The sequence below is a fragment of the Halichoerus grypus genome, chromosome 5 (assembly GCF_964656455.1).
Source record: "Halichoerus grypus chromosome 5, mHalGry1.hap1.1, whole genome shotgun sequence".
Classification (NCBI taxonomy): Eukaryota; Metazoa; Chordata; class Mammalia; order Carnivora; family Phocidae; genus Halichoerus; species Halichoerus grypus.
In genome coordinates this window covers 180,478,363-180,502,104 of record NC_135716.1, presented here as the reverse complement: position 1 = coordinate 180,502,104, position 23,742 = coordinate 180,478,363, and the positions used below count along the sequence as shown (strand labels likewise).

The 23,742-nt window shown below is 46.5% G+C and overlaps 1 protein-coding gene across 4 annotated transcripts in view; it reads right to left on the bottom strand.

The window, feature by feature from the left end:
* Window positions 1-23,742, bottom strand: part of CLSTN1 (calsyntenin 1) — a 75,854-nt gene that overhangs the window by 8,284 nt on the left and 43,828 nt on the right. For 2 of the 4 annotated variants that reach the window (XM_036090513.2, XM_036090515.2), the window contains exons 3-10: window positions 16,199-16,228; window positions 14,813-15,008; window positions 12,258-12,466; window positions 10,796-10,945; window positions 10,495-10,680; window positions 8,232-8,480; window positions 7,739-7,860; window positions 2,867-3,029 (exon numbers count right to left, since the gene is read on the bottom strand). In XM_036090513.2, the coding sequence (XP_035946406.1) occupies window positions 2,867-3,029; window positions 7,739-7,860; window positions 8,232-8,480; window positions 10,495-10,680; window positions 10,796-10,945; window positions 12,258-12,466; window positions 14,813-15,008; window positions 16,199-16,228 (1,305 nt within the window). The remainder of the gene's footprint in view (window positions 1-2,866; window positions 3,030-7,738; window positions 7,861-8,231; window positions 8,481-10,494; window positions 10,681-10,795; window positions 10,946-12,257; window positions 12,467-14,812; window positions 15,009-16,198; window positions 16,229-23,742) is intronic. The other 2 variants (XM_036090516.2, XM_036090514.2) reach the window with 1 other exon arrangement.

Below are 23,742 nucleotides of genomic sequence, written 5' to 3'. Positions count from 1 at the left end.
TGAAAATGAGTCTTGAAAAGCTACCGAATATAAAACACAAAGAGAAGAATTCTTGTCTGGGCCGCTTGGGGACACCTCCCCTCCCCCAAGCAAGCTCATACTCCATCACCTTTTCCAACCCCCTGCTCCCTGCCTCTCCGCATTCTTCTTTTATCTTTGCACACCTGCCTCGCCAAAACCCAGGCCCAATTCAAAATAGGACGAACAAAAGCACGTCCACTGAACTCCCATCTCTTCGGCCCGTGTTACTGGGTGGGGTATTCCAAAGAGGCCGCTCAGACCGACGGCAGAGACGTGCCAGGTACAAATACAACCAAACCCTGGGCCCAGAGCACTTCTCTCCCTAATAGGGAGGACACTTGTATAGACAAAACGGGACAACACCAGTAAGCACCCAAAGCCTGGTATGTGTACGGTAAACATATAAAAGTATGTGTTTTTTGAGCTCCAAACAAGTTCACTTTGGTCTAGACTTTAACCCCTAAGTCACAGAGAAATGAAGGCATTTTTACCCACTTTTTATGAACAGAAAGGGAGAGTCTGGGGTTAAGGAACTCACCCAGAGAAACAGGTCATCAGTCATCGGTGGTGGGCCTGGGGCCTCTAACCACGGATCCCTCTTGGCCCTGGCCCGGTGTGCTGACAGTAACAGCAGGCCAGGGAGGCCCAGGCCCAGTGACTGAGCACAGACTCTCCACTTTCCAGACTGTGTCGTGGGAGCACCCCACAGCCCACGGCACAGGCCCCCATGCTTCCCGTGCTGCAGCAGCACGGGGATGCGCTGGGGACAGGCCTGGCGTAAGCGTCTGCGTTCCCATGATGCCTCCAGGTGCCTCCAGAACACCGTTAGGGATGACATTTCGGTCGATGGGCGGGAGGCTGCTGCTTACAGCATGGGTCCTCCACCATGATGTGTAAGGGAAGTGGTGTCAAATCTAAAGGGAGGAAGGAGATCTTTCCCCCGGGTAACTACATTTTATAAACCATGTGTTTGGGAGCTTAGGTGTGTTTTCCTGGCTGAGGATCTTGAGAGGCTGAGGTAGAAAGAGATGAAGCTGATGGCCAGTGGGTGACAGACGCTTTGGCCCAAACAGGCCCCGGAGGCAGCCCAGAACAGGGGCTTTACTTTGACCCAAGCAGCAAAGCTCTTGGGTTTCCATTCATATTTTTATTCTTATTTTAAAACAACGTGAATTATTGTTTCATTTGGGAAGCAACTCTGGACTGAAATGTTAAGACTTAGCAACTAAGGGGGTGCCTGGGTGGCTCAGTCGTTAAGCGTCTGCCTTCAGCTCAGGTCATGATCTCAGGGTCCTGGGATCGAGCCCCGCATCGGGATCCCTCCTCCGCGGGAAGCCTGCTTCTCCCTCTCCCACTCCCCCCGCTCATGCTCTATCTCTCAAATAAAATCTTAAAAAAACAACAACAACAACAAAAAAAAACAACTTAGCAACTAAAACAATTCCCACTTCCCTGTAATCTGTTCCTCGTTCCTTGGCCTCAAGTTCCACTTTCTCATAGATGAACCATCCCCGAAATGAAATCTAGGAGTCAGCTAAAGAGATTCACTCTAAAATGCTGTCTTAACCTTTTTAATTTAAAAGGATCTGCAGGAAAATGATGAAATTCAAAGTCTCTGAAATTAAAGCAACGCTGTCATGGGAATTAGGCTATTTGGTAAATTTCTCCCCGACCTCAAGGTACGATGTTTCCACAGGGAGAAAGAAATACCAAGAGGTCTGTTCGGCAGGTACAGGCAGTCAGGGCAACCCCGTCGAGTGTGAGGATTCATGTGTGAGGCCATGAACCTCGAGGGGAGACTGACAGTCCCGCAAACTCGGGCGGGAAAGATTACGTGCTTACTTCCACGGATTTCTGAAGGTTAGCTTTCCCTTCGGGTACGAATGTCGCTACAAAGCACAGCCCTGGCTGTCACCACTACTTTCTAGCATGTCGTGATGCTGCAAATACTACGAACACTGTTACTACTTCCAGATTATGGCAGTTATTAAACTTGCTGCCAGAGCTTGTTCTCCATTTGTTAATAAAGCAATTACCATTTCAAAACAGTCTTCTAGTACTTTGATAACTCTCTTTCAATTTAATTGGTTACCTTGGAAATCCTATGTATTTTGTTTCATAGATTAATATAAAATTATCCTGAGAAGGGGTGCCCATCAGATCACAGGCTCTCAATGCACCGGCTTCAGGGGTTCAAATCCTGATGCCAAGATTAACTAGCGGGGTAACCCTGGGCTCTGAGCCTATTTCTTCGGCTATAAAATGGGGCTAAAAACTGCTCTTTCCCCACACACTTACTGTTAAGGATTAGTGAGAAAACGCATATAAAGTAACCGGCACGCGGCCTGCCAGTCAGATAGTATGAATAAATGGTATTGTTGCTCTGGTGGTTGTCATATCCCATCCCTGGTCCTGCAGCAGAGACGTCCTGGGAGTCCCTTCAAGTACCGCTCCTGCTGGGTTAGCCCTCACTCAACGCTCTGGAAGAGTCCTCTGGGTCAAAGCACACTTACAGTTCTGTGCCTGATGGTCAGTTGCCGCCTCTATGTTTTCGTGAACTTTTCAATAAACAGATTACTTTATAAAAACAATCCCTCAATTGCACTCTCCCTCCCAGGTTCCCAGAAGGGGCTGGTTGCTTCAGTCCTATAACACACCGTTAGTGAGCGCCCCAAAGTATGACGTCAGCAGTGTCCCTAGAAAGGCCATGCCCAGGAGAAGGGACAAAAAGATGAAGGACACGAGGGTGAGGGGTGAGACACTGAGATGAGCCTGATTCCACCGCTAAGGCCGAGAGGCAGGATTTACTTCCCGAGACTGGGGAGAGGGCGCCAATGACCCTTACCTTGCCAGCAGGCCCCAACCACGAGCTGAGTTTCGATCTTGGATGGATGAAGCGGGTAATCTTCGGTCACAGAGAAGGGCTCATGAGAAACTCCGTCCACGTAGAGAGTCACGCTTGGGAATTCCACATTGAGGACGTAGTGATGCCACTCCTCATCACAGACCTACGAGAGGCCAGTGGAAAAACCAGAGCACAAAATGTCTACCTTCCCTCTCATCCAGAAACAACGAAAGCCATACAACTGGATACGGAGAGCAAGTCACCCATAAGGAATAATGTCTTCTGAAAAAGGAAACGATTTTTTAAAAACCTAACGACAAAATACATCTCTCTCACTCACTCAACCACATCTCACCCCAAAGGGCCAAAGCAACACTATCCCCTCCAGGGCGTTCCAGACCAGAGGGCAGTGCTCACTCATCATGCAACAGAGCCTCAGAATACGCAACTGCCCAATTCTCTTCTGCCAATAGTCTGACACCAGGAGATTCTGGTATCGGCAGGCTGCACAGCCTGCCACTGAGCCGGCTTAGCCCGCCTACTGGCCATGCCTCCTTTTCTGGATCAAAATGAAAAACACCTCCCATCTCAAGATAAGGCATGCTGCAGCACATGTATCTTCTTTTTCAATTCAAAGGTGATGATCTAAGTAAACTGAGCATACAACTCAGAGGGCATGATAAATTAAACCGCGTTCCTTCCCCATCGTGAACAAGCATCTCTCTCGCGGCCGAGGGAAAGCACTGGTCAGCAGCGCTCTCAGTCCGGCAAGGCCCCTTCAGTCTGGCACTCCCTCATCTTTGGCTTCAGAGGAAGAGGCAGGCACTCAAGAACAGAGACAGGCAGAGAAAGAGACGGAGTGGGATAAAGAAGTTTTTAAAAAGGTATTTCTAAATAAGCTTGCCTAATTTCTAAAAAACTGAACCGATGAGAACTTCAACAGACCAGAAACAACACAATAAATGAAGAAATTACCAAAGAATACCCCCCAGAAAAAAGCGACTGCTCCTGATGAGTTTATTACAGAAAAAATTCAAACCTCTAACACCGTGCACACGTCTATTTCATATGCATAACAGATCAGTACATATACTGATTACATGAAACATTTTTAAATGAAGGAATTGCACAGCAATTCACTTTTGAGGCAGGTAATATCTTAATTTCAGCCTGTCTGTATTTAAAACAAGTTCTGTAGTATTAGCTCCTTCCGAAAGCAATTTCTATTGTCCCCCTAGTTTCTGGAGCATCAGCAGAATGACACTGTAATGGAAAATCCATTTGACTCTAGTCAAAAGTCCATGAGAGTATTCTGGGAAGACAGGGCTAGAATTGGCATAATTTCCGGATTTCCCTGAAAACTGGGTGAGCAGAATAGCAAAGCCCAAAGCCACAGACAACACCCACGATACTCCTTAGTCCAGTGCCCGGGTGCACCCTGAGATGCGCATAGGTGGAGAAAAGCAACGGGGCTCCAGGTCCGGGGGATATCAGAGGACGGTGTGACCGTATTTACTTGTTGAGATGCTTTATGACAACAGAAGGGGGAGGCAGAGCCCAGAAACTAGGAAAAAGGTCATGCTACCCAACTCCCCCCCCCTTTGAAAGTACAGGAAAAGGAATTTTGTAAGAAAAATGAGGAACTTTTTAAGAGAAAGAAAGAGAACTGCTGGAATAATATCCCTCCAGACCCCCTTTCAAGACACGCCGGCAACAAACATGAAAATGATCATGTACACACTAGAAACGTCAGGAAAGTGACACAAAACACGAAAGAACATAGCTCCTGGGGGCGCCTGGGCGGCTCAGTCATTAAGCGTCTGCCTTCGGTTCAGGTTATGATCCCAGGGTCCTGGGACCAAGCCCCACATCGGGCTCCCTGCTCGGCGGGAGGCCTGCTTCTCCCTCTCCCACTCCCCCTGCTTGTGTTCCCTCTCTCGCTGTGTCTCTCTCTGTCAAATAAGTAAATAAAATCTTTAAAGAAAAAAAAAAAAAGAACGTAGCTCCTGACTACAGCAACTCTGACAAGATTGTCTTAAAAAGGTATTTCTAAATAAGCTTGCCTAATTTCTAAAAAACTGAACCGATGAGAACTGATTTACAGGCTGAGACAATCTGAAACTTGAGCACTGACAAAACAGGAATGACTCGGATAGAAAGTGCCAGATACAGAAAACAGGTAAGGAATACCAACCAAAGGCGAAGGGTCCCCAGGGAAGAAAAGCAAAATGATGAGGGGGGCGTGCTAAGAACTGTTCACAACAACATCAAAAACTTGCCTGAAATACCAAACGGCTTCAACTATATACTAAAAAAGGGCATACCACATATCTGGGAAAACAGACCCAAAACAATCACGATGTAGGCATAAAATTAACTGGCTTTAAAAAAGAAAAGAATCCTTTGGTCACCCAAACGAAAGACCAAGTGTTTTACAAGGGAAAGAAGACCGGATGGCCATCAGACAACCAGCAGCATCTTATGTCGGAAGACAACAGACAGAGAGATCTTCTGTTCTTGTAAATCCTAAATGGGAGCCAGAGATTTTATATCCAGCCAAACTGACCTTCCGTGTAAAGGCCACAGACACACTATTAAACATGGAGGAACTCAGGCTGTTCCCACGAATCCCTCCTGAGGACACATGCCCCACAACACAGATGATGGAGACAGAGTGAGCACGAATGGCTCCTTACATCACAGAAACAGAAACAACCAGACACAGAGCCTAAAGGGACCAGGAACATGCAAACCCGAGCCCGATCAAGCCTCAAGGCCACATTACTGATTTACAGGCTGTAAGGAAGAGAACCGAATATATGGCCCCACAGGGATGCAACCAGCCAAATCTACACTATGGGAAACTCTGTGGGACAAACGGCCTGATTTTGTCATCAAATAAATTACAGGAGACAAGAGAAAAATCTACAGATTATAAAATAAACTCAACCAGTCACCATGTACGGCCCCTTATTTGGATCCTGATTCAAACAGATTATAAACGTAGAAATATTTATGAGACAGGGGCCTGGGTGGTTCAGTCAGTTGGACGTCTGCCTTCAGCTCAGGGTGTGATCTCGGGGTCCTGGGGTAGAGCCCCGCGTCAGGCTCCCTGCTCGACGGGGAGTGTGCTTCTCCTTTTCCCTCTACTCCTCCCCCCAACTCATGCTCTGTCTCTCAAATAAATTAAAAAAAAAAGAATTTATGAGACAATCTGAAACTTGAGCACTGGCTAGATATCTGACGATATTAAGGAATTGTTAATTTTTTTGAGAGTGAGAGAGAGCGTGCACATGCGCACAAGCAGAGGGAGAGAATCTCAAGCAGACTCCCTGCTGAGCGTGGAGGCTGATGCGGGGCTCGATCTCATGACCCTGAGATCATGACCTGACTTGAAATCAAGAGTTGGATGCTTACCTGATTGAGCCACCCAGGCACCCTGTTAATTTTTTTAAGACGTGAAAAAGTATTATGATTATGTTTATCTTTTAGAGACACATATTGCATCATCTCCACAGAGAACGAAACGCCACATCTGGGATTTACCTCGAGGAGCTAACGACAATCATTGATAATGAAACCTGATTGGCCGAGTGTTAACTGTTGAAGCTAGATGTGGGGTTGTTCTTTACACTAATCTGTCTGCTTTTACGTATCTCTGAAATTTCCCATGGTGAGGTTTTTTTTTTTTAAATGTTATCAGAAGAAACTAAACACATAAATATAGACTATGGTTATTATAAAAGAACTGTACCTATGAACTCTATGTACACTGCAAAAAGCTTTCTCTGGACTGTACCTTTCTTTAGTTTCTTGAAAAACTGTATGTATAAAAGTTTCTGAGACCGAGTCTCTATGTAAATGAAAATGACACAGTAAGATATGGATGCTACCAGCTGGACAATCACTTTGTCTTCGCACTACCACACACGGTCTTCCTCTCCCGTTTATGCTCGCACACACCCCTCTATCCCGTACGTGTCGTGGACGATGCTGTGTGCCAGCAACTACGGGAGCATATTTGTCAGCCCTGGCCCACCAACTCCATGAGACAGAACTAAGCTCAGGCCACAGGTTTCCATCTTGACCCAACCAGAAATCAAGAGGAGAAATGATCCGCTGTGATTTTAATGGAGGGGCCTCAATTCACAGCGTCCCCTTGTTTCCTGTAACACATTGGTTTTTCTCACGTGATACCTGCTTTTTATCACAGAAACTATTGGGAAGGCGGCTTTGCAGAGACAGGCTATCATCAAAACGGATATAACGTGACCTCATGTCGAAACTGTGAACTGCCTCCTGCTAGTAGCTTGTGTGGGTTCTGAAAGATGTCGAGATTGCTGGCTCCGTGACAATTTAAAATATCCCGTGGCACCCCCAAATTTGCAGAGGCCCCCAGGGGAGCCAAGGCTTTAAGTAATGAATAAACCAATACAAGGACCTCAAGCCCAATTTTTAAGCAAGCGCTGCTTATTTCAATAAATTACAACACAGTATTTTTAATTTAAAGCCTATAATTTCTTTATATTAATACTGGATATATAAAATACACACTTCTGAAATGAAAAACTAAGGCTTTCAGTGGAAAGGAGTTCAAAGGATTTAATTTGCTATCCTATCACCCACAGGTAATATAATAAATATAATAAAGTTTTTCTGAAGTGTCATCAGCAGAAACTAAACATGGTTACTGTGCCTAAAATGTCTACGTAGGTTGCAAAAAGTTTTTTATATTTTTATATTTATTCATAAATATAAATATACGGTGCCCATAAACTGCCCATAAGTAGCTGGTCCTGTGTAAAGTTGGAGCACCTAGTTAGAGTCTCTGAAAGATCAGAATCAGAATCAGCGAGCTTTCCGGGCACGTACCTGATTCAACTTCCAGTGGAATTCTGCAGGTTTGTATTTCTTCTCTTCCGAAGGATCCTGGCGGAGGAGGAAAATAAGCCGGCAGCCGTGGACATAGAGTGAATAATGGTGTCGGTTCATGTCTGCAGAAAGAAATCCTACTGGTAAACTGCCAACTTAAGACCCAAAGGAGAAGTAAAGGCCATCTCCTTAATGGATTCTGAAGACACGGTTTTATCAGCATAAGTGACCTCTCCAGTTGGGCCACGGCAGAATTTAGAAACAAACACACTTGGGTTTCACTGCGATGTGGGGCCCAACTCACTGAGTAAAACTAACAACCAAATACCAGTGCAGTATCCTGAGGACAGAGCGCCCTGGCCCAGAGCACAGAACGCTGTGTGTCGCCAACCAGCCTGTGGGAGCCTCTGGGGGAAGTCAGGAGCCCCACCTCCAGCAACCACTGCGGGGGCCACTCGAGTACGACGGGCACCAGGACGGCAAATTGACCTACCGGTTTTGTCCGAACTACAGAGAATCGTCTCCTTCTTCCTGCCAAAAGGCCCGTGCCTCATCCACACAGAAATGGTAAAAGGCTCTTTCGGGTTGACCGAGACAACGCCATCTGGGATCCTCACTGCTTGTGTGCCATTGAACTCGAAGACCTGGTCACTGTCGTGGCCATTGTCAGTGGGGAGGCCCACAGTCCAGTTCAAGGACCCGCTCGGGGAAGGGAGCAGCTCAGCAGTGCCAGACGCAGCACCTAGGCCAACGCAGTAACGTTTAACACACCTTATGTGACGGGCTTAAAAGGCATAGTTTCAAAGCCACACTAAGGTGACATCCTTATCTTATACAATCGGCTAGTCCCAGTTTACATTCCCTCAAAAATAACGGTTTTGATAAAAAAAAAAAAATCATAAATAGTAACTGTGAATATTTTGAAAAAAGGAAAAAAGGAAGAAAGCCTTACTTGCAATCCCACCCAAATATATCCACTATTAACATCTGCATATAAACACTTCCAGTCTTTTCTTTATGAGTATATACATATTATAAAAATGGGAGTCTGGTAACGTACATACATACATGCACCCCCATTAATATTCTTCTACAGCATAATTTTACATGTCTGAAAGGCATTTCATTGCACAGATATGCTGTGATTTAATTAGGTCTCCCTAGTGAACACTGAGGTTGTCCCCACTTTTTTCTATGACAAACCTTGCCTTTACGAGGACCTCTGTGTGACTCCATCATTATTCCCTTAGCATAAAGTCCTACAGATGGAATCAGTAAGCCAAAGAACATGAAAAAAATTTTCCAAATGTCGTTATACACTGCCAAGCTCAATTTTCTTTTAAATGTGTCCACAGAAGAAGGCTGCGCTCCCCCAGTCACCTGGTCCTTCCCTCTTCCTCGGAGCCACGTGACCTAACATAAAACCTCAGTCAGATGTGAGCGCCTGCCACTTCCTAAAAATGTGAACCTACCCTCCTCCAGTCACAGTTCATTCCTCAGTAAAAATGAGGTCAACACCACCTCCTTGTAGGCCTGATGGGCATACATGGAAATTCAGGGCATGCAGTAGGCACTCACATATGAAATTCTTCCATTCTTCCTGACTTTAAACTGTTCTGAGAAAATATTCATTTAATACCTTAAAAAATCATGGCACTGGAGAGAGAAAATGAGTTTTAAACATTATACTTAAATATGTATGGGGTGCCTGGGTGGCTCAGTCAGTTAAGCGTCTGCCTTCAGCTCAGGTCATGATCCTGGGGTCCTGGGATCGAGCCCTGCCATCGGGCTCCCTGTTCATCAGGGAGCCTGCTTCTCTGTCTCCCTCTGCCCCTACCCACACATAGTTTAAAACAGAATATGTCCCAGTCCTCTTAACTATATATATAAGTACATGAATATTTGGACTCAGAGTCATGCAATACCACAGTATATTCATCATAGGGATAAGCTAGCAGAGAATATACTTTTTTGTTTTTGCTTATTCCAGTTTTGTAAGAAATCCTCAATCTGCTGGCTGTGATCAGGCTGGTGGAAAGACAGGTAAGCATGGGTGAGCACCTGCCACACAGCGGACACTGAGTAGCTCTTGAAGCACAAAATACCCTCAGATCACGAAGAGCTCATTCAAGTTATGGGTATCTTGTCACTGGTGAAATGAAACATTTTTCCTCAGCAGTTTCCACGCCAGGCATCCACACCTCACCTCTACCTCATTTAGATAAGCCAGAAAAATGTCCACAACTGATGGTGAAGACAGACCTCGAGGCTTTGATCAGATTTGTAACCACTGGTCTCCTGACTTCACGTAATGTTTGTGGTAAAAAGAATCTGCTGAGACTCGAAATTAGATGGGAGTATTCTTAGTTTTGATTTTCTATCTCATGTTTGCCATAAGCTATTGCATTACCTATGTTTTTTTCTTCAGTCCTGAGATAAACATCTCATTTCATTTCAAACTCACTCCACTTACATAATCCCTCTTTTGAGGATTCCCTAGGTTAGAGAAATACTTTCTTCCAATCACTAGTTCTTAAAATGCACATGCACGTAACATTTTGAACAGACTGTTAGGGGTTTATGAACCTCCTAAAGCCCAAAGTATGAAAATTAGCCAGGAAGGCAGTAATGGCCACTTCAGATGAAGAGTCCAAGTCTGTTTCAATGTCTGATTCTAACCAGCAACACATGCACACATTGCCTTCCATTTGAGAGGGGGTCTCTCGCCTTCCCTGAAGACCACCGGGCCCCCTTACCACACAGTTGGTGAAGGGACTTCTCAGAATAGGTGTCCCGGTCACAGCCTTTCCCGATGTGGCCGGTCTCTAGCTCCACCGTCGCCTGCACCGAGGCCACGGATTCATCACATGTCTCCAGGTGGACATTGGGGAAGAGGGCCAAGGTGCCCGTGCCAGGCTCATACTCGATCCTATTGTTCCATCCTGGGTCGGTCCACAAACCCGGGTGGGGAGAAAGGAGGAAAACTCACACTTTAGTTTTCTCTGGTAGATGGCGTTTAAGAATAGGTGCGAGAGCAGAAAGGAGAACGAAGCTCACCTTGCCAGCCCGGGGTGCAGGTGGGCTTGACGCTGACCTTCACCAAGACATCTTCTGCTGCTCTCCGCTTCCCGCAGTCATAGGCGGTGACCGTCAGCTTGTACTGGTGCTCCTTCCCATAGTTTAGCTTCTCTGTGTTTTTTATATAACCTTCCAGAGGGGCAGAACAACAGTGAGAACGCAGAGCCGGACTGAGACACCAAGTTCACGAGCTTCAAGCGTCATAAACACTGATGGCGAAATAAGACCTCGGCTGGAGATAATTAACACTCGGTCTGGCTGTCCCGAGCTTGAACACACACTAAGTCCACCTTTAAGGACTGTTCCAACAGAAGGAACAAGACTAGACAATTCAACCTTCATTTATTCTTATGGTCTTTCTTTTTTGGTTTTATGTATTTGTTTTAAGATTAAGTAGTTCACATGTAAGAGGACAAAGAAGACAAAATAATTCAAGTAATTCAAATACGAAATACAAGATCAAGCTGCACTAAGTATTTCTTATTAAAAGATTTACTTTGTGTATGTGTGTGTGTGTGTGTGTGTGTGTGTCAGAGAGACAGAGATTTCCTACCCCCACCCACCAGAACAGGAGCCTGCTTTTGAATCTGAGTGCAGATGTCTGCAAAGAGTCTGCAATGTCCGTGATTTCCTTAGAAGATTCTGGACTGTGCATCAACCACAGAGACACTGTGTCACCATCAAGAAGCCATAACCTAATAAAGAAGCGGAGTTTAGCATGAGTTCGTTCAGCTCAGTGACGAAGGACGGGAGGATCTGGCAGGAAGGCATAAACCTTCACGTTCCAGATGAGGCAGAAGATCCAAATCTAACAACAGAAAACAGACCAACCAAAGGTCAGTCTTTTCGGGTGCACACTGATGGAAAGGTGAGAAGGTACGGATTAAAAACATGTTAAGTGGGGGATTTTTTAGACCTTGGTGGGAGAGGAAAAAGAAGGGCGCAACTTCAGGTGCCAGGAGCAAGGCTTTCAGGAGACAGGATAAAAAAATGTGAAACACACACACACACACCCCATCAGGGCTCTCTGCTATGGACTGAAGGCTTGTGTTCCCCCAAATCCCTACGCTTAAGTCCTAACACCCAATGTGATGTTGTTACAAGGAGGTCCTTCTTGGGGAGGAACTTAGGTTTAGGTGAGGTCGTGAGGGTGGGCCCCACACTGGGATCCCAGAGGGCTCTCTCTCTCCCCACCACGTGAGGAAGCAGCAGGAAGACCTCCTGTGAACCAGGCCTCAGGCCTCATGAGACACCGAATCTGCCAGCACCTCGATCCTGGTCTCCCAGCCTCCAGAACCATGCGAAGTTAAGCGTCTTGTGGTACTTTGTTACAGCTGCCTGAAGGGACGGACGAAGATGGTCTCGAATCTGAATCTCGCCCGTGTGCAGACCTGTCCACGGACCGTCGCCCTGGTAATGAAGGCTTGCTCCTCTGACTTACCGTCTTTGTCGATGGCGAATGGCACATCTGGAGTGACGATTTCATAGCTGCAAATCTGGCTGAACTGAGGGGAGCAATCTGCGTCCACAGCCTCCACCCGCAAGATGCTGTCATACTGTTTGCCCTCGATGACGGTTGCCTTGTAGGACTTCTCCTTGAACACCGGTGCGTATTCGTTCACATCGTTCACCTGAATATGGACAGTTGCCCTGAAAGAAAAAGAAAAAAAGCTATGTGTTCGGTTTGTTTTTTTTTCCCTAGAGCATAGCAATTCTGCCCTGGTTTTAAATTTCTTTTTGCTACTATCTTGTTTCATGAAGATCAAATGATGGAGATCAAAATTAAACAAGTCATTGTTTTTACTTCAGCGTGGAGACGACTTTAGAAAGTTAAAATAGGAATTTGAGTTGATTCTTCCAGGTCCTAAGAGTAAGGCGGCTGGTTTAAAAAAAAAAAAAAGGGGGGGGGCGCCTGGGTGGCTCAGTCGTTAAGCGTCTGCCTTCGGCTCAGGTCATGATCTCAGGGTCCTGGGATTGAGCCCCAAATCCAGCTCCCTGCTCAGCAGAGAGCCTGCTTCTCCCTCTCCCTCTGCTGCTCCCCCTGCTTGTGCTTGTTCTCTGTGTCTCTCTCTGCCAAATAAATAAATAATCTTAAAAAAAAATTTTTTTTAATTAAAAAAGTTAAAAAAAAAGAAAAAAGGGGCAGTAGTATAAAACAAGAGAGACTTGGGGTTTTCTTGACAGTATGGGACAGGGCATGCAGAAGGGGGATAAACTAGATAAGACAAAATTAGAGCCCAAGGAAGAAGTGGTAAGACATAGAAGATGGGAAACATGGACGGGGAGTCTGACTAGGAGCATGGAAACAAGTTCTGTCCCACTTCTAAGGAACCGAGACCACTAGCAACCCATTGTTACCCATCCCCCACTACTGATCCAACCAACGAAGGACCTCAACATGACCTCAACGTTCCCCTCCTAGCAGACCCCTTGCTGCCACGTTCCACCTCCCCAGCTTGGGCAAGAGGCAACAAAGGTGCCATCAGACGCGGCTGCAAAGAGAGGAAACAGTCAGTCTCAAGGGCTATTGATCAGGGCATGTTTCTGACTCAGACAAGATCTCTGACTGAAATAATGCCTTTTTCAAGGACAACAGTAATGTCACACCATGCGAGAGGGATGAGGAGAGATTCACTGGCTCTCAGCACCCGAGTGTTCGCCAAGACCCTCCACACCCAAGGTGGAGCATCCTCCTGACCCAGCACAGTGGGTCACCTGCTATCGTCCCGAGTGCCCCTCTCCCCTTAGCCCAGGCGCTAAGTAAAAACTGAGACTCAACAAAACGAAATTTGCCTAATGCCGAAGGGATGGCAAGTGGTGGAGAAAACACTGGATTCTGGGGCGCCTGGGTGGCTGAGTCGGTTAAGCGTCTGCCTTCAGCTCTGGTCATGATCCCAGAGTCCTGGGATCGAGCCCCGCGTCGGGCTCCCTGCTCTGCGGGGAGTCTGCTTCTCCCTCTGCCTCTGCCTGCAGCTCCCCCTGCTTGTGCTCTCTCTCTCTGTCAAATAAATAAATAAAATCTTAAAAAAAAAAAAAAAGTATATGCTGCTGGATTAAGCGTTAAAAAAAAAGAAAGAAAGAAAGTAAAGACTGGATTCTATCTAAATCTAGGTCTTGTCCAGAGTCCCGTCAGTTACACCAGTAGTTCTCAGCCGGCAGGAAGGACAGGGACACAGCCAGGAGGGGGACACAGCCAGGAGGGGGACGCAGCACTCAGCCTGCTCCCACCAGCAGGAAGGAATTCTACACCCTTAGAGTTCACAGAAAAGGAGCGACTGGGTGGCTCAGTCGTTAAGCATCTGCCTTCGGCCAGGGTCCTGGGATAGAGCCCCGCATCGGGCTCCCTGCTTGGCAGGAAGTCTGCTTCTCCCTCTGCCACTCCCCCTGCTAGTTCCCTCTCTCGCTTATATGTTCCTCTCTGTCAAATAAATAATAAAATAAAATCTTAAAAAAAAAAAAAAAAAAGAATTCACAGAAAAAAGAAACCTAACAACAAAATACCTCCCTCGGGAAAAAGTGGGCTTTTCCAATTTTCCGCATAGGGCCTTAGTGTCTTTAACAGAGTATTTGGTGGGATAAAATTACTCATTCATTTATTTATTCAACATCTAATGCTGTGGGGTAAACAGACAGGATTCCTGCCCTCAAAGAGCTTATAGTGTCATAGGGGACAACCCAGAAATATCTTCTGCCTCATCTTTAAAAACACAGAGCCTTGGGGGGCACCTGGGAGGCTCAGTTAGTTAAGCATCTGTCTTTGACTCAGGGGTCCTGGGACTGAGCCCCATGTCGGGCTCCCTGCTCAATGGGGAGTCTGCTTCCCCCTCTCCCTCTACCCCCGCCCCAGCTTATGCTCTCTCTCTTTTTCTGTCTCTGTCTCAATTAAATAAATAAAAATAAAATCTTAAAAAAAAAAAAAAAAAAAGAGTCTTGGGGACAGGGACAATGGTCACTACTGCCTTCCGCACGCACCCGCCCTCTGCCCAGCTTACTTACTTATGAGACTTTTTTACGTTGGTGCCGTCCGGCCCCTTGCCGCAGTCATAGGCCTGGATGGTGAATGTGTAGTCTTTCTGCAGCTCACAGTCCAGTTTCTCTTTTGAGCGAATGATTCCCTCGCCAGTGGACTTATCCACGACCACTGCATCAAAGGGGACATTCTGCCCGTGAATTTTAAATCCACAGATCTCACCTAGGGAGTCAAAGCAGCGCAGGTTAGAATTTCTGCGCCGTGCATCTGCACATACCCCCTTCCTCCCCTCCCCGGCCCCACGCCCCCAAAAAGAAAAGAAACGACAACAGTTCAGCAGCCAGGGGTTTAGAGGGTCTGTGGACAAAGCAAGGGCACTGTGCTTTGACAGGGATAAGTTCTGGGGCTTTAGTAAAAAGAAGCATGTTCTGGCTTTCCAAGCAACTTGCTTAACTTTGCATCCATTCATGCAGGAGTACAAAAGAGAAAAAGAGAAAATATAGACAGGCATTTCACAGGAGTACTTAAGATAGCTCCAGGGTAAAAGCAGTGTCATTAGCAAACAGCCGTGGCCTGAGAACACGGAGAGCTGTCCCCAGCTAGCTGGGCAGCGATTTTGATTTGGACCAGAGAGAAGGCTAAAATGCAGTTAAGTGTCGAGAAGGGAAGAAGTGTGACGTTATAGGTTCAACACCATAATTACAGAAATTCTGTCAAAAAAAAAAAAAAGAAAGAAAGAAAGAAAAATCAAAAGAAACAAGTCTTCCTGTGCAATGAGCCTGGCTAAAATTAGGGAATCAAAACAAACTACTGAATGAGAAAGGTAGAAATACCAACTTCTCAGGCATCCATTTCAACAACTATAGTCCACTATTAAGATCGGTTCTGTCACGGGCAGGGATTGGCTAGACTTGCCTTTGTTGCCAACACTAGACTACCAGACCTGGAAAAGAAGCCTGCCTGGGGACATCAGTACATCTAAGTTGGCTCACAAGCTAAATTAGGGGTGAAAATCTAGGTTTCCATTCTTGCCTGTGGGAGAACAAACAAAAATGTTTTGATATACATAACTTCAGAAAAATGTATTTCACATAAAAATAAGACTGCCCTCTTCCAAAATTACAACTCACAGAAAACGGTTACAAAGTGAATCTCTGAAGTTCAATTGAGAAAAAAAAATGTACAGTATTATCCATACAGTTCAAATGGATGTCTGATTTCCAGATATTTCTAACCAAGGGTTTGGTTACATACAATTTCCATCAACATATTTAAAAATAGAAACAAAGTAGGAGAATAAATCAGGGTAAAAGAGCATGACAGTTTCTTCTGTTTAAGGGCTGATTCCCAATTTTATAAACAAGGTTAGTGGGTTAATATTCATAAGAGGGATAGAAAGAACCCTTTATCACCTTCTTTGGTGACTGTCACCTCAAAACTCTCTAAAGGGAGAAAAGACAAACCCATGTCAGTAATGCAGGAAAGAATAAAGACGGAACAATAAGGAAAAAAGTCAAAGATGCACATATTACATAGAAAAGCTTGACATAATTCAGCAATCAGCTCAGTAGCCACTCGCTAGAATCGCTCCAGAGAACTGGATCTTCAGGAGCACAAATGTCTCTGAACCCAACACCATAAACCACTACGTAATGTTGAAATTACACCAACCCGGAGGTGAGATCTACTATAAAATTTCATAACACCCCTCAGGTGCCGTTTGGACCATTTTTAATGACCACTTTCACAGTAACAGTTAATAAGTAAACCTATTTGTTATTTTATAGTTTTCAGATTTTTCATTTTCAAACTGAGTTCTTGTGGCTCAATTCTGGTAACATTCAACCCAGTACGAGATTTGATGAAACAAAAAACAAACATTTGGGGACCAGAGGGTTTTAATTCTCTGTTCTTGAGCGGGAGAAATAACCACGTTTTCTAATCTAAAGGACCCAACCAAGGCAACGCACATAAACCCCTTGTCTAACGGAATATCTACTTGAATGTGAACTGAAACCAGGTTCGATCCTAACTGCAGTGATGCCACAATGACCGGGGCTTTTAGTGAAAACCCTGTTCTCCAAAGTCAACAGAAGTGATGCTTGCTCACCACCCCCCCCAGGGCTGCCACGGAGGAGTGCCACCACGCAGAGGTCAGGAGGTCAGGAGCCCCGCTGCCTCTTCAGGACAGAGCCAGCCTCACTGGGGCATCTTCTCTGCCCCAAAGGCAACGTACCCACTTTCTCCTGCTTTCCAATGGTTTTACCATATATTTGTATATCCCTGAACAATGTTTCATTTTGCTTGTTTTTGAGGTTTGAAAAATGGTATCACATGGTGTGCAATTTCTGTGACTTGCTTTTTTGTTGTTGTTTTAAAGTTTATTTATTCATTTTTTCTTTTCATTTTAAGTAGGCTCCACGCTGGGCGGGAGCCTACTTAAAATGCAGGGCTCGAACTCACGACCCCGAGATCAAGACCTAAGCTGAGATCAAGACTCGGACGCCTAACTGACTGAACCACCCAGACGCCCCTACTTTATTTTTTTAAGTAGGCTCCGTGCCCACCATGGGGTTTGAACTCACAACCTCGTGATCGAGAGTTGCGTGCTCCACCGACTGAGCCAGCCAGATGCCCCGTGACTTGCGTTTTCACTCAACCTTGTGCATCTAAGATTCATTCATCCCTGTTGGTGGATACAGAATACAGTTTATTTCTTTTCACTACTACATTCGGCGAGAATCCAAGGAGTTAGAGCAGCTGAAGTGCTTAGAACACGGCCTGGCTTAAAGAAAGCACTCAACAAATGTTTGCTACAACTCTAAGTATTTTCCACTGTGTGAGTGCACCATCATTCCCGTTTTCTGCGACGGACAACGCTGTGATAGATATTTCTAAACGTGCTTTCTGCTGCACGTTTGCAGTCACTGCAGGCCCCGTACTGCCCAAAACTAGAGCCACTAGCCCACATGGGCTGTTTAAAATTAAACTAAAATTCAGGGGCGCCTGGGTGGCTCAGTCGTTAAGCGTCTGCCTTCGGCTCAGGTCATGATCCCAGGGCCCTGGGATCGAGCCCCGCATCGGGCTCCCTGCTCCGCGGGAAGCCTGCTTCTCCCTCTCCCACTCCCCCTGCTTGTGTTCCCTCTCTCGCTGTGTCTCTCTCTGTCAAATAAATAAATAAAATCTTTAAAAAAAATAAATAAATAAAATTAAACTAAAATTCATATTAAAATTGAATAATATTGGGGCACCTGCGTGGCTCAGTTGGTTAAGCAACCACCTTCGGCTCAGGTCATGATCTCAGGGTCCTGGGATCAAGTCCCACATCGGGCTCCCTGCTCAGCAGGGAGTCTGCTTCTCCCTCTCCCTCTGCCCCTCCCCCCAACTCGTGCTTACTCAAATAAATAAAAAAAATATTTTTAAAAAATTGAATAATATTAAAAATCAGTTCCTCAAGCGCCCTGGCTGCCACACCGCGGGTGCTCAGTAGCCACACATGAGGAGTAACTACTGAGTGTGGGATGCAGACACAGAACATCTCTGTCACCACAGCAAGTTCTACTGGACAGAGCTGCTCAGAATCCAGGCAGACAAACTATGGCCTGCACACCAAATCTAGCCTCTGTGTGTTCTCGAATAGCCTGGAAGCTAAGAGTGGTTTTTACTTTTTAAAATATTACTTTGTAATATTTAACCGACTGGGTGGCTCAGTCGGTTAAGCTGCTGCCTTCGGCTCAGGTCATGATCCCAGGGTCCTGGGGTCGAGTCCCGCATCGGGCTCCCTGCTTGGCGGGAAGCCCGTTTCTCCCTCTCCCTCTGTCTGCCGCTCTGCCTACCTGTGCTCGCTCTCTCTCTGTTAAATAAATAAAAATCGTTAAAAACAAACAAAAATATTACTTTGTGACAAAAGTAAATTGTTTGAAATTCAAAGTTCAGTGTCCATAAGTAATGTTTTACTGGAACGTAGACGTGCTCTTTTATTTCTGTATGGTCTACGGCTGCTTTTCCACTATAGTGGCAAATGTGGGTCACTGCAAGAGAGACCCTATGGGCCACAAAGTCTAAAACATTCACTACCAGCCCTTTACAGACATTTGCTGATCACTAACAGATACACCTCTGTGTAGAGAACTGCTGAGTACCAGGTATGTCAAATTTCCAGAATGTCCTATGTTTACACTTCTTTTGGGTGTATATTAATACTGCATAATGCATTTTAAGATAAGTCAAGTTGCTCAGTTTTCAACTCAGAGTTTACTCTTCTAAAGAGAAACAGTGATCCAGATCCACATTATCGGAGTTGGCATACCTGACAGTGACCGAGGGTGCCTTCCTGGCAAAGGCCGCTGCGTAGGTGAGTGCAGATTTAAGACCCTGCCATGAGGTATCTATCGTGGGTAATGCTGCTTACGTAGTGCATCACCGAATAAAAGTATAAAGAGGCTGGGGCGCCTGGGTGGCTCAGTCGTTAGGCGTCTGCCTTCGGCTCGGGTCATGGTCCCGGGGTCCTGGGATCGAGCCCCGCATCAGGCTCCCTGCTCGGCGGGAAGCCTGCTTCTCCCTCCTCCACTCCCCCCCTGCTTGTGTTCCCTCTCTCGCTGTCTCTCTGTCAAGTAAATAAATAAAATCTTAAAAAAAAAAAGTATAAAGAGGCTCGTTCAAGCAATGTCCTTGAGACTGTTTCTGACCATGAGTTTATCATGAGGAGTGGAACTATTTGCCAAAAGATGTACACTCCCTAACTCTCTCCTCTGAGATACCAGGCAGGGAGGCGGGAGGAGGAGAATGTAGAGTGTGTAGGAAGACAATGGGGTGTTTCAATTTTATATTTCAGTGTTCAGGGGAGGTTTCGTTGATAATGTCTGAGTAGAAACCAGAGGGAACTAAGGGAGCAAGCCACATGATTATCTAGGGAAGAATTTCAGACTGGGAACAGCAAGTGCAAAGGCCCTGAGGCAGGCCTGGGCCTGGCCTGGGCCTGGCCTGGCTTAGGAACTTGGAGGCTGCTGCTGCTGCAGTGGCTAAGCAAAGGGGAGACCAGCAGAGGAGGTCCGACACAGGTGAGTAACCTGAAGCTACAGGGGCTCCTACAAGAATTGCAGCTTGTCCTCCGAGTGAGAAGGAAATGACTGGAACATTTTATGCAGGGAAAAAAAGTATGGTTTATATTTTGAAAGAATCCAACTGGCTGCTGAGTTGGAAATAAGTCTACAAGCAGGCAAGGATGGCTACTGGAATAAGGCAGGCACGAGAAGCTGAAAGTGGTCAGACTCGGGCTGTGTTCTGAAAGTACGGACAATGCCGTGGGATTACGAGTGAGAAACCCAAGGATTAATAAGTTCCCTGCAGCCGACATGGGAGAGACCACGGACAGAAGGTCTGGACAGGGAATGGGAATGCGAGCTGCAGCTTTGAACATGCATCTGTATTACAATGTGTTAAGGAATAGCCTCTCAAAGGTATGATTATCAAATAAAAGAATATAAATTATCTAAACGCTTGTATTTCCAGGCTGCTCTCTAAAAGACTGGATCCATTTATAATGAGAACAGCAAAAGGGTGTACTTCTGTCTTTCCTACATAGCCTCACCTATTTTCAGTATTTAAGGGGGCTACTTGAATCATGGGCTGCACCAAAAGGATTTGGCGCCTCAAATCCACGTACTTATTAAATCGCTGGCAGGCCGGGTCCTTTCGCCTAGAACGACTTTAGACACCGTCTGGCCCGGTGGCGCTTGCTGCAGCAGGAGCAGCGCCAGGTTCACGCTCGGGCAGACCTGGGTCTTCCGTACCAGCTGTGGGACCCTACGCATCACTAAGCCCGCCGAGCCACCAGCTACAGACCTGGCGGTAGACCAGGAAGATGGGCCCGAGTGGAGCAAAGCGAGGGGCAAGTAAACAAGTTAAAATACTGCAGTATGTCTGATGGGATCTCAAAAGGACTAATCAAAGGCAGTTTCAGGAGGAAACATTTAAGGGATCTTAAATTAAGGGATCTTAAGCCGGTCACTAGTGCCGGCTCGGACAGTTAGGATTCTGCGGGTGCAACAGAAACCCATTCCAGCTAAACTCAGGCAAAAAGGGACTTCAGTGAAGAACCATCAGAAGCCCATGGAATTGACTGCAAGCCAGAGAAAAGGACTTGGAAAGAGCCAGAAACCGAGGCAGGAGGACGCCTGGGCGGTTCAGTCGTTAAGCGTCTGCCTTTGGCTCAGTTCACGATCCCAGGATCCTGGGATCGAGCCCCGCATCGGGCTCCTTTCTCAGTGGGGAGTCTGCTTCTCTCTCTCCACTCCCCCTGCTTGTGTTCCTCTCTCGCTGTCTCTCTCTGTTAAATAAATAAAAATTTAAAAATCTTAAGAAAAAAAAAACGAGGCAGGAATAGGGGCCATAACACTCCCAGAGCAAAACGACCGGGGTGGATGGAATGCAACTGCAAATAGTATTAGCATCTTTGTCCCTCTGCTCAATATTCATATCCACGGAGGGAGCATCTAGTTGGCCAAGCTTGGGTTATGCATGCACTTGGCTGGGGAAGGTGTGGTAATGGACTGCAGATCACCATCTGGACCCAGCGGGAAAGAGGTCAGGGGCTGTTGAGAAGGAAAAATAGGGCGCCTGGGTGGCTCAGTTGTTAAGCGTCTGCCTTTGGCTCGGGTCATGATCTCAGAGTCCTGGGATCGAGTCCCACATCGGGCTCCCTGCTCAGCGGGGAGCCTGCTTTCCCCTCTCCCACTCCCCCTACTTGTGTTCCCTCTCTCGCTGTCTCTCTCTGTCAAATAAATAAATAAAATCTTTAAAAAAAAAAAAAAAAAGAAGAAGGAAAAATAGACATTTGCTGAGAGCAAGTGTCCAATACCATGTCCCTCCTAGTCCCACTCTTGCCCCTAACCCAATTCTCTCTACACAGCCTTGGGCCCATGCTCGCCAGCTGGATGTCCAGGCTGACCCTTATTTTCAGTGACTTGACTCCTTTGCTGACTAGTCCAGGCTAATTTCTGGGACAAGCTTGAATGTTGCTCTAATCAGAGCAGTTTTCCAGTTTATATATATATTTTTAAAGATTTTTATTTATTTATTTGACTGAGAGAGACACAGCGAGAGAGGGAACACAAGCAGGGGGAGTGGGAGAGGGAGAAGCAGGCTTCCCGCGGAGTAGGGAGCCCGATGCGGGGCTCGATCCCAGGACCCTGGGATCACGACCTGAGCCGGAGGCAGACGCCCAGCCTGAGCCGCCCAGCGCCCCAGTTTTCCAGCTTAAATGTGCAGCAACCACCACACACCCAGGGGCTTCCCCTCCAAGCTCCTCACTGGCTTCAGCCACGACTCTCAAATTTCCTGTGCCAAGAACCACCGGAGAAGCTTGTTAAAAATGCGGTCTGTCGAGCTCCATCCCCAGAAATTCTGACTCCGCGGCTCTGCGGCGCAGCCCAGTAGACCTGCATTTTTAACAAGTGTCACAGGCAGCTGCAATGCAGCTAGAATGTGGTCTACACTCGAGAGCCTGGCCTGTCACTGGCTTCCAAACCTCGCCGGCTGGATACAGATTTCTTAGGCTCTCCTCCTGGACGTTTAGATTCAGGCAGCCGAGGCTGTACCTCAGTGACTGCACTCAACGCGCAGGCCTGGGTGATGTGGACACGGTATTAAAAACCACATGTGCAGAAACATCCCATCTACTCAAGTTGGCAACAGAAATCTTGGGGCCCCAAGCTGACTTCCAACCCTCTGCTCCCGCACGGTGTGCTCACTCCACACGCCCCACGAACTGTCCATCTCTCCCTTTGGAAGCCCCTCCGGCTCCCCCCCCTGCTCAACTGTTCTCCACCGGGTATGTCAGGTCCGCTCATCCTTCACGCCCAGTCACCTCTGTGCCTTCTTTAACCCACACCATCTCCAGTCCAGGCTGCGTGTCGCCGCTCTCACTTGGCACTAAATTATAAACTCCAAGTATCCCCACTTAACTCTTGGTCAATGCTGGTTTTGCTTCCCACCTAGATTATCGGTGCTTTGAGAATCAACACCAACTTTTATGCTTTTTTTCTATTCTCTGGGAGACCTGGCGTGGCTACCTAATATTTAATGGTTACTATCTCAAACCTCTCCTGAAGGCAACTGCACTCAAAATGAATTCCCTCTAGTCCATAACTTAACGTGGAGTTTCTGGCCTAACATTCAGATACTGAAAACTGCTAACTCAATGGAGAACTGCCTTATGTTAGGCTGAGCCACATGAAATTTCTGGCATTCTATTTTTTCAAATATTTTGATATTTTCGACACACAACAATGGCGATTTCATGTGGCTTAACCGAACATATCCAAGTCACTGTGGCAAACACAATGTCTGCCCAGTTGCATCTGCTAAAAAAGCAGAATTGGGTGGTGATGTGTGGCGGTCAACCCCCCTGGCCATCCTCAGGCCACATGAGTCACACAAATTACCCAGAATATGGAGAAAAGTATCACAGATCTGAGCTGGTTCTAACTAAATATCAACAAAGATAAAGTTTCCATTCTTGCCCTGAAATTTCCTTTGGATTCTCTTCTTGCAAATCATCCGAACTCCATCTGGGGAGGCAGGAAATGAGTGCTGGGCTGGAACCACGTAGTAAAGGGAAGAGCTTGCAAACAAGGGGGCGAGGGGGAGACTGGGGTTTCTCCTCCAGGCAGTGAGGAGGGGTGGCCTATATAAGGGGTGCGGGCTCCTAACTCCCCATGGAATACATAAAACATACAACATACTTCCATACCCACGTCTACCTGGGCTATTAGCAGATTACGGAAAAGGGGTTGAGTAAGGAATTGACTCATTTTAATTTCCTAGAATAGCTGACAAGTACCAAGACTTTAGTCTCTGGGTTTCCCCCAAGGAAACAATCTGGGCTGGACCCTGTATGTTCAACACTAGTGTCTGATTGGAGACCGTTGACAAAGCACTCTGGTGACTAAGCTTC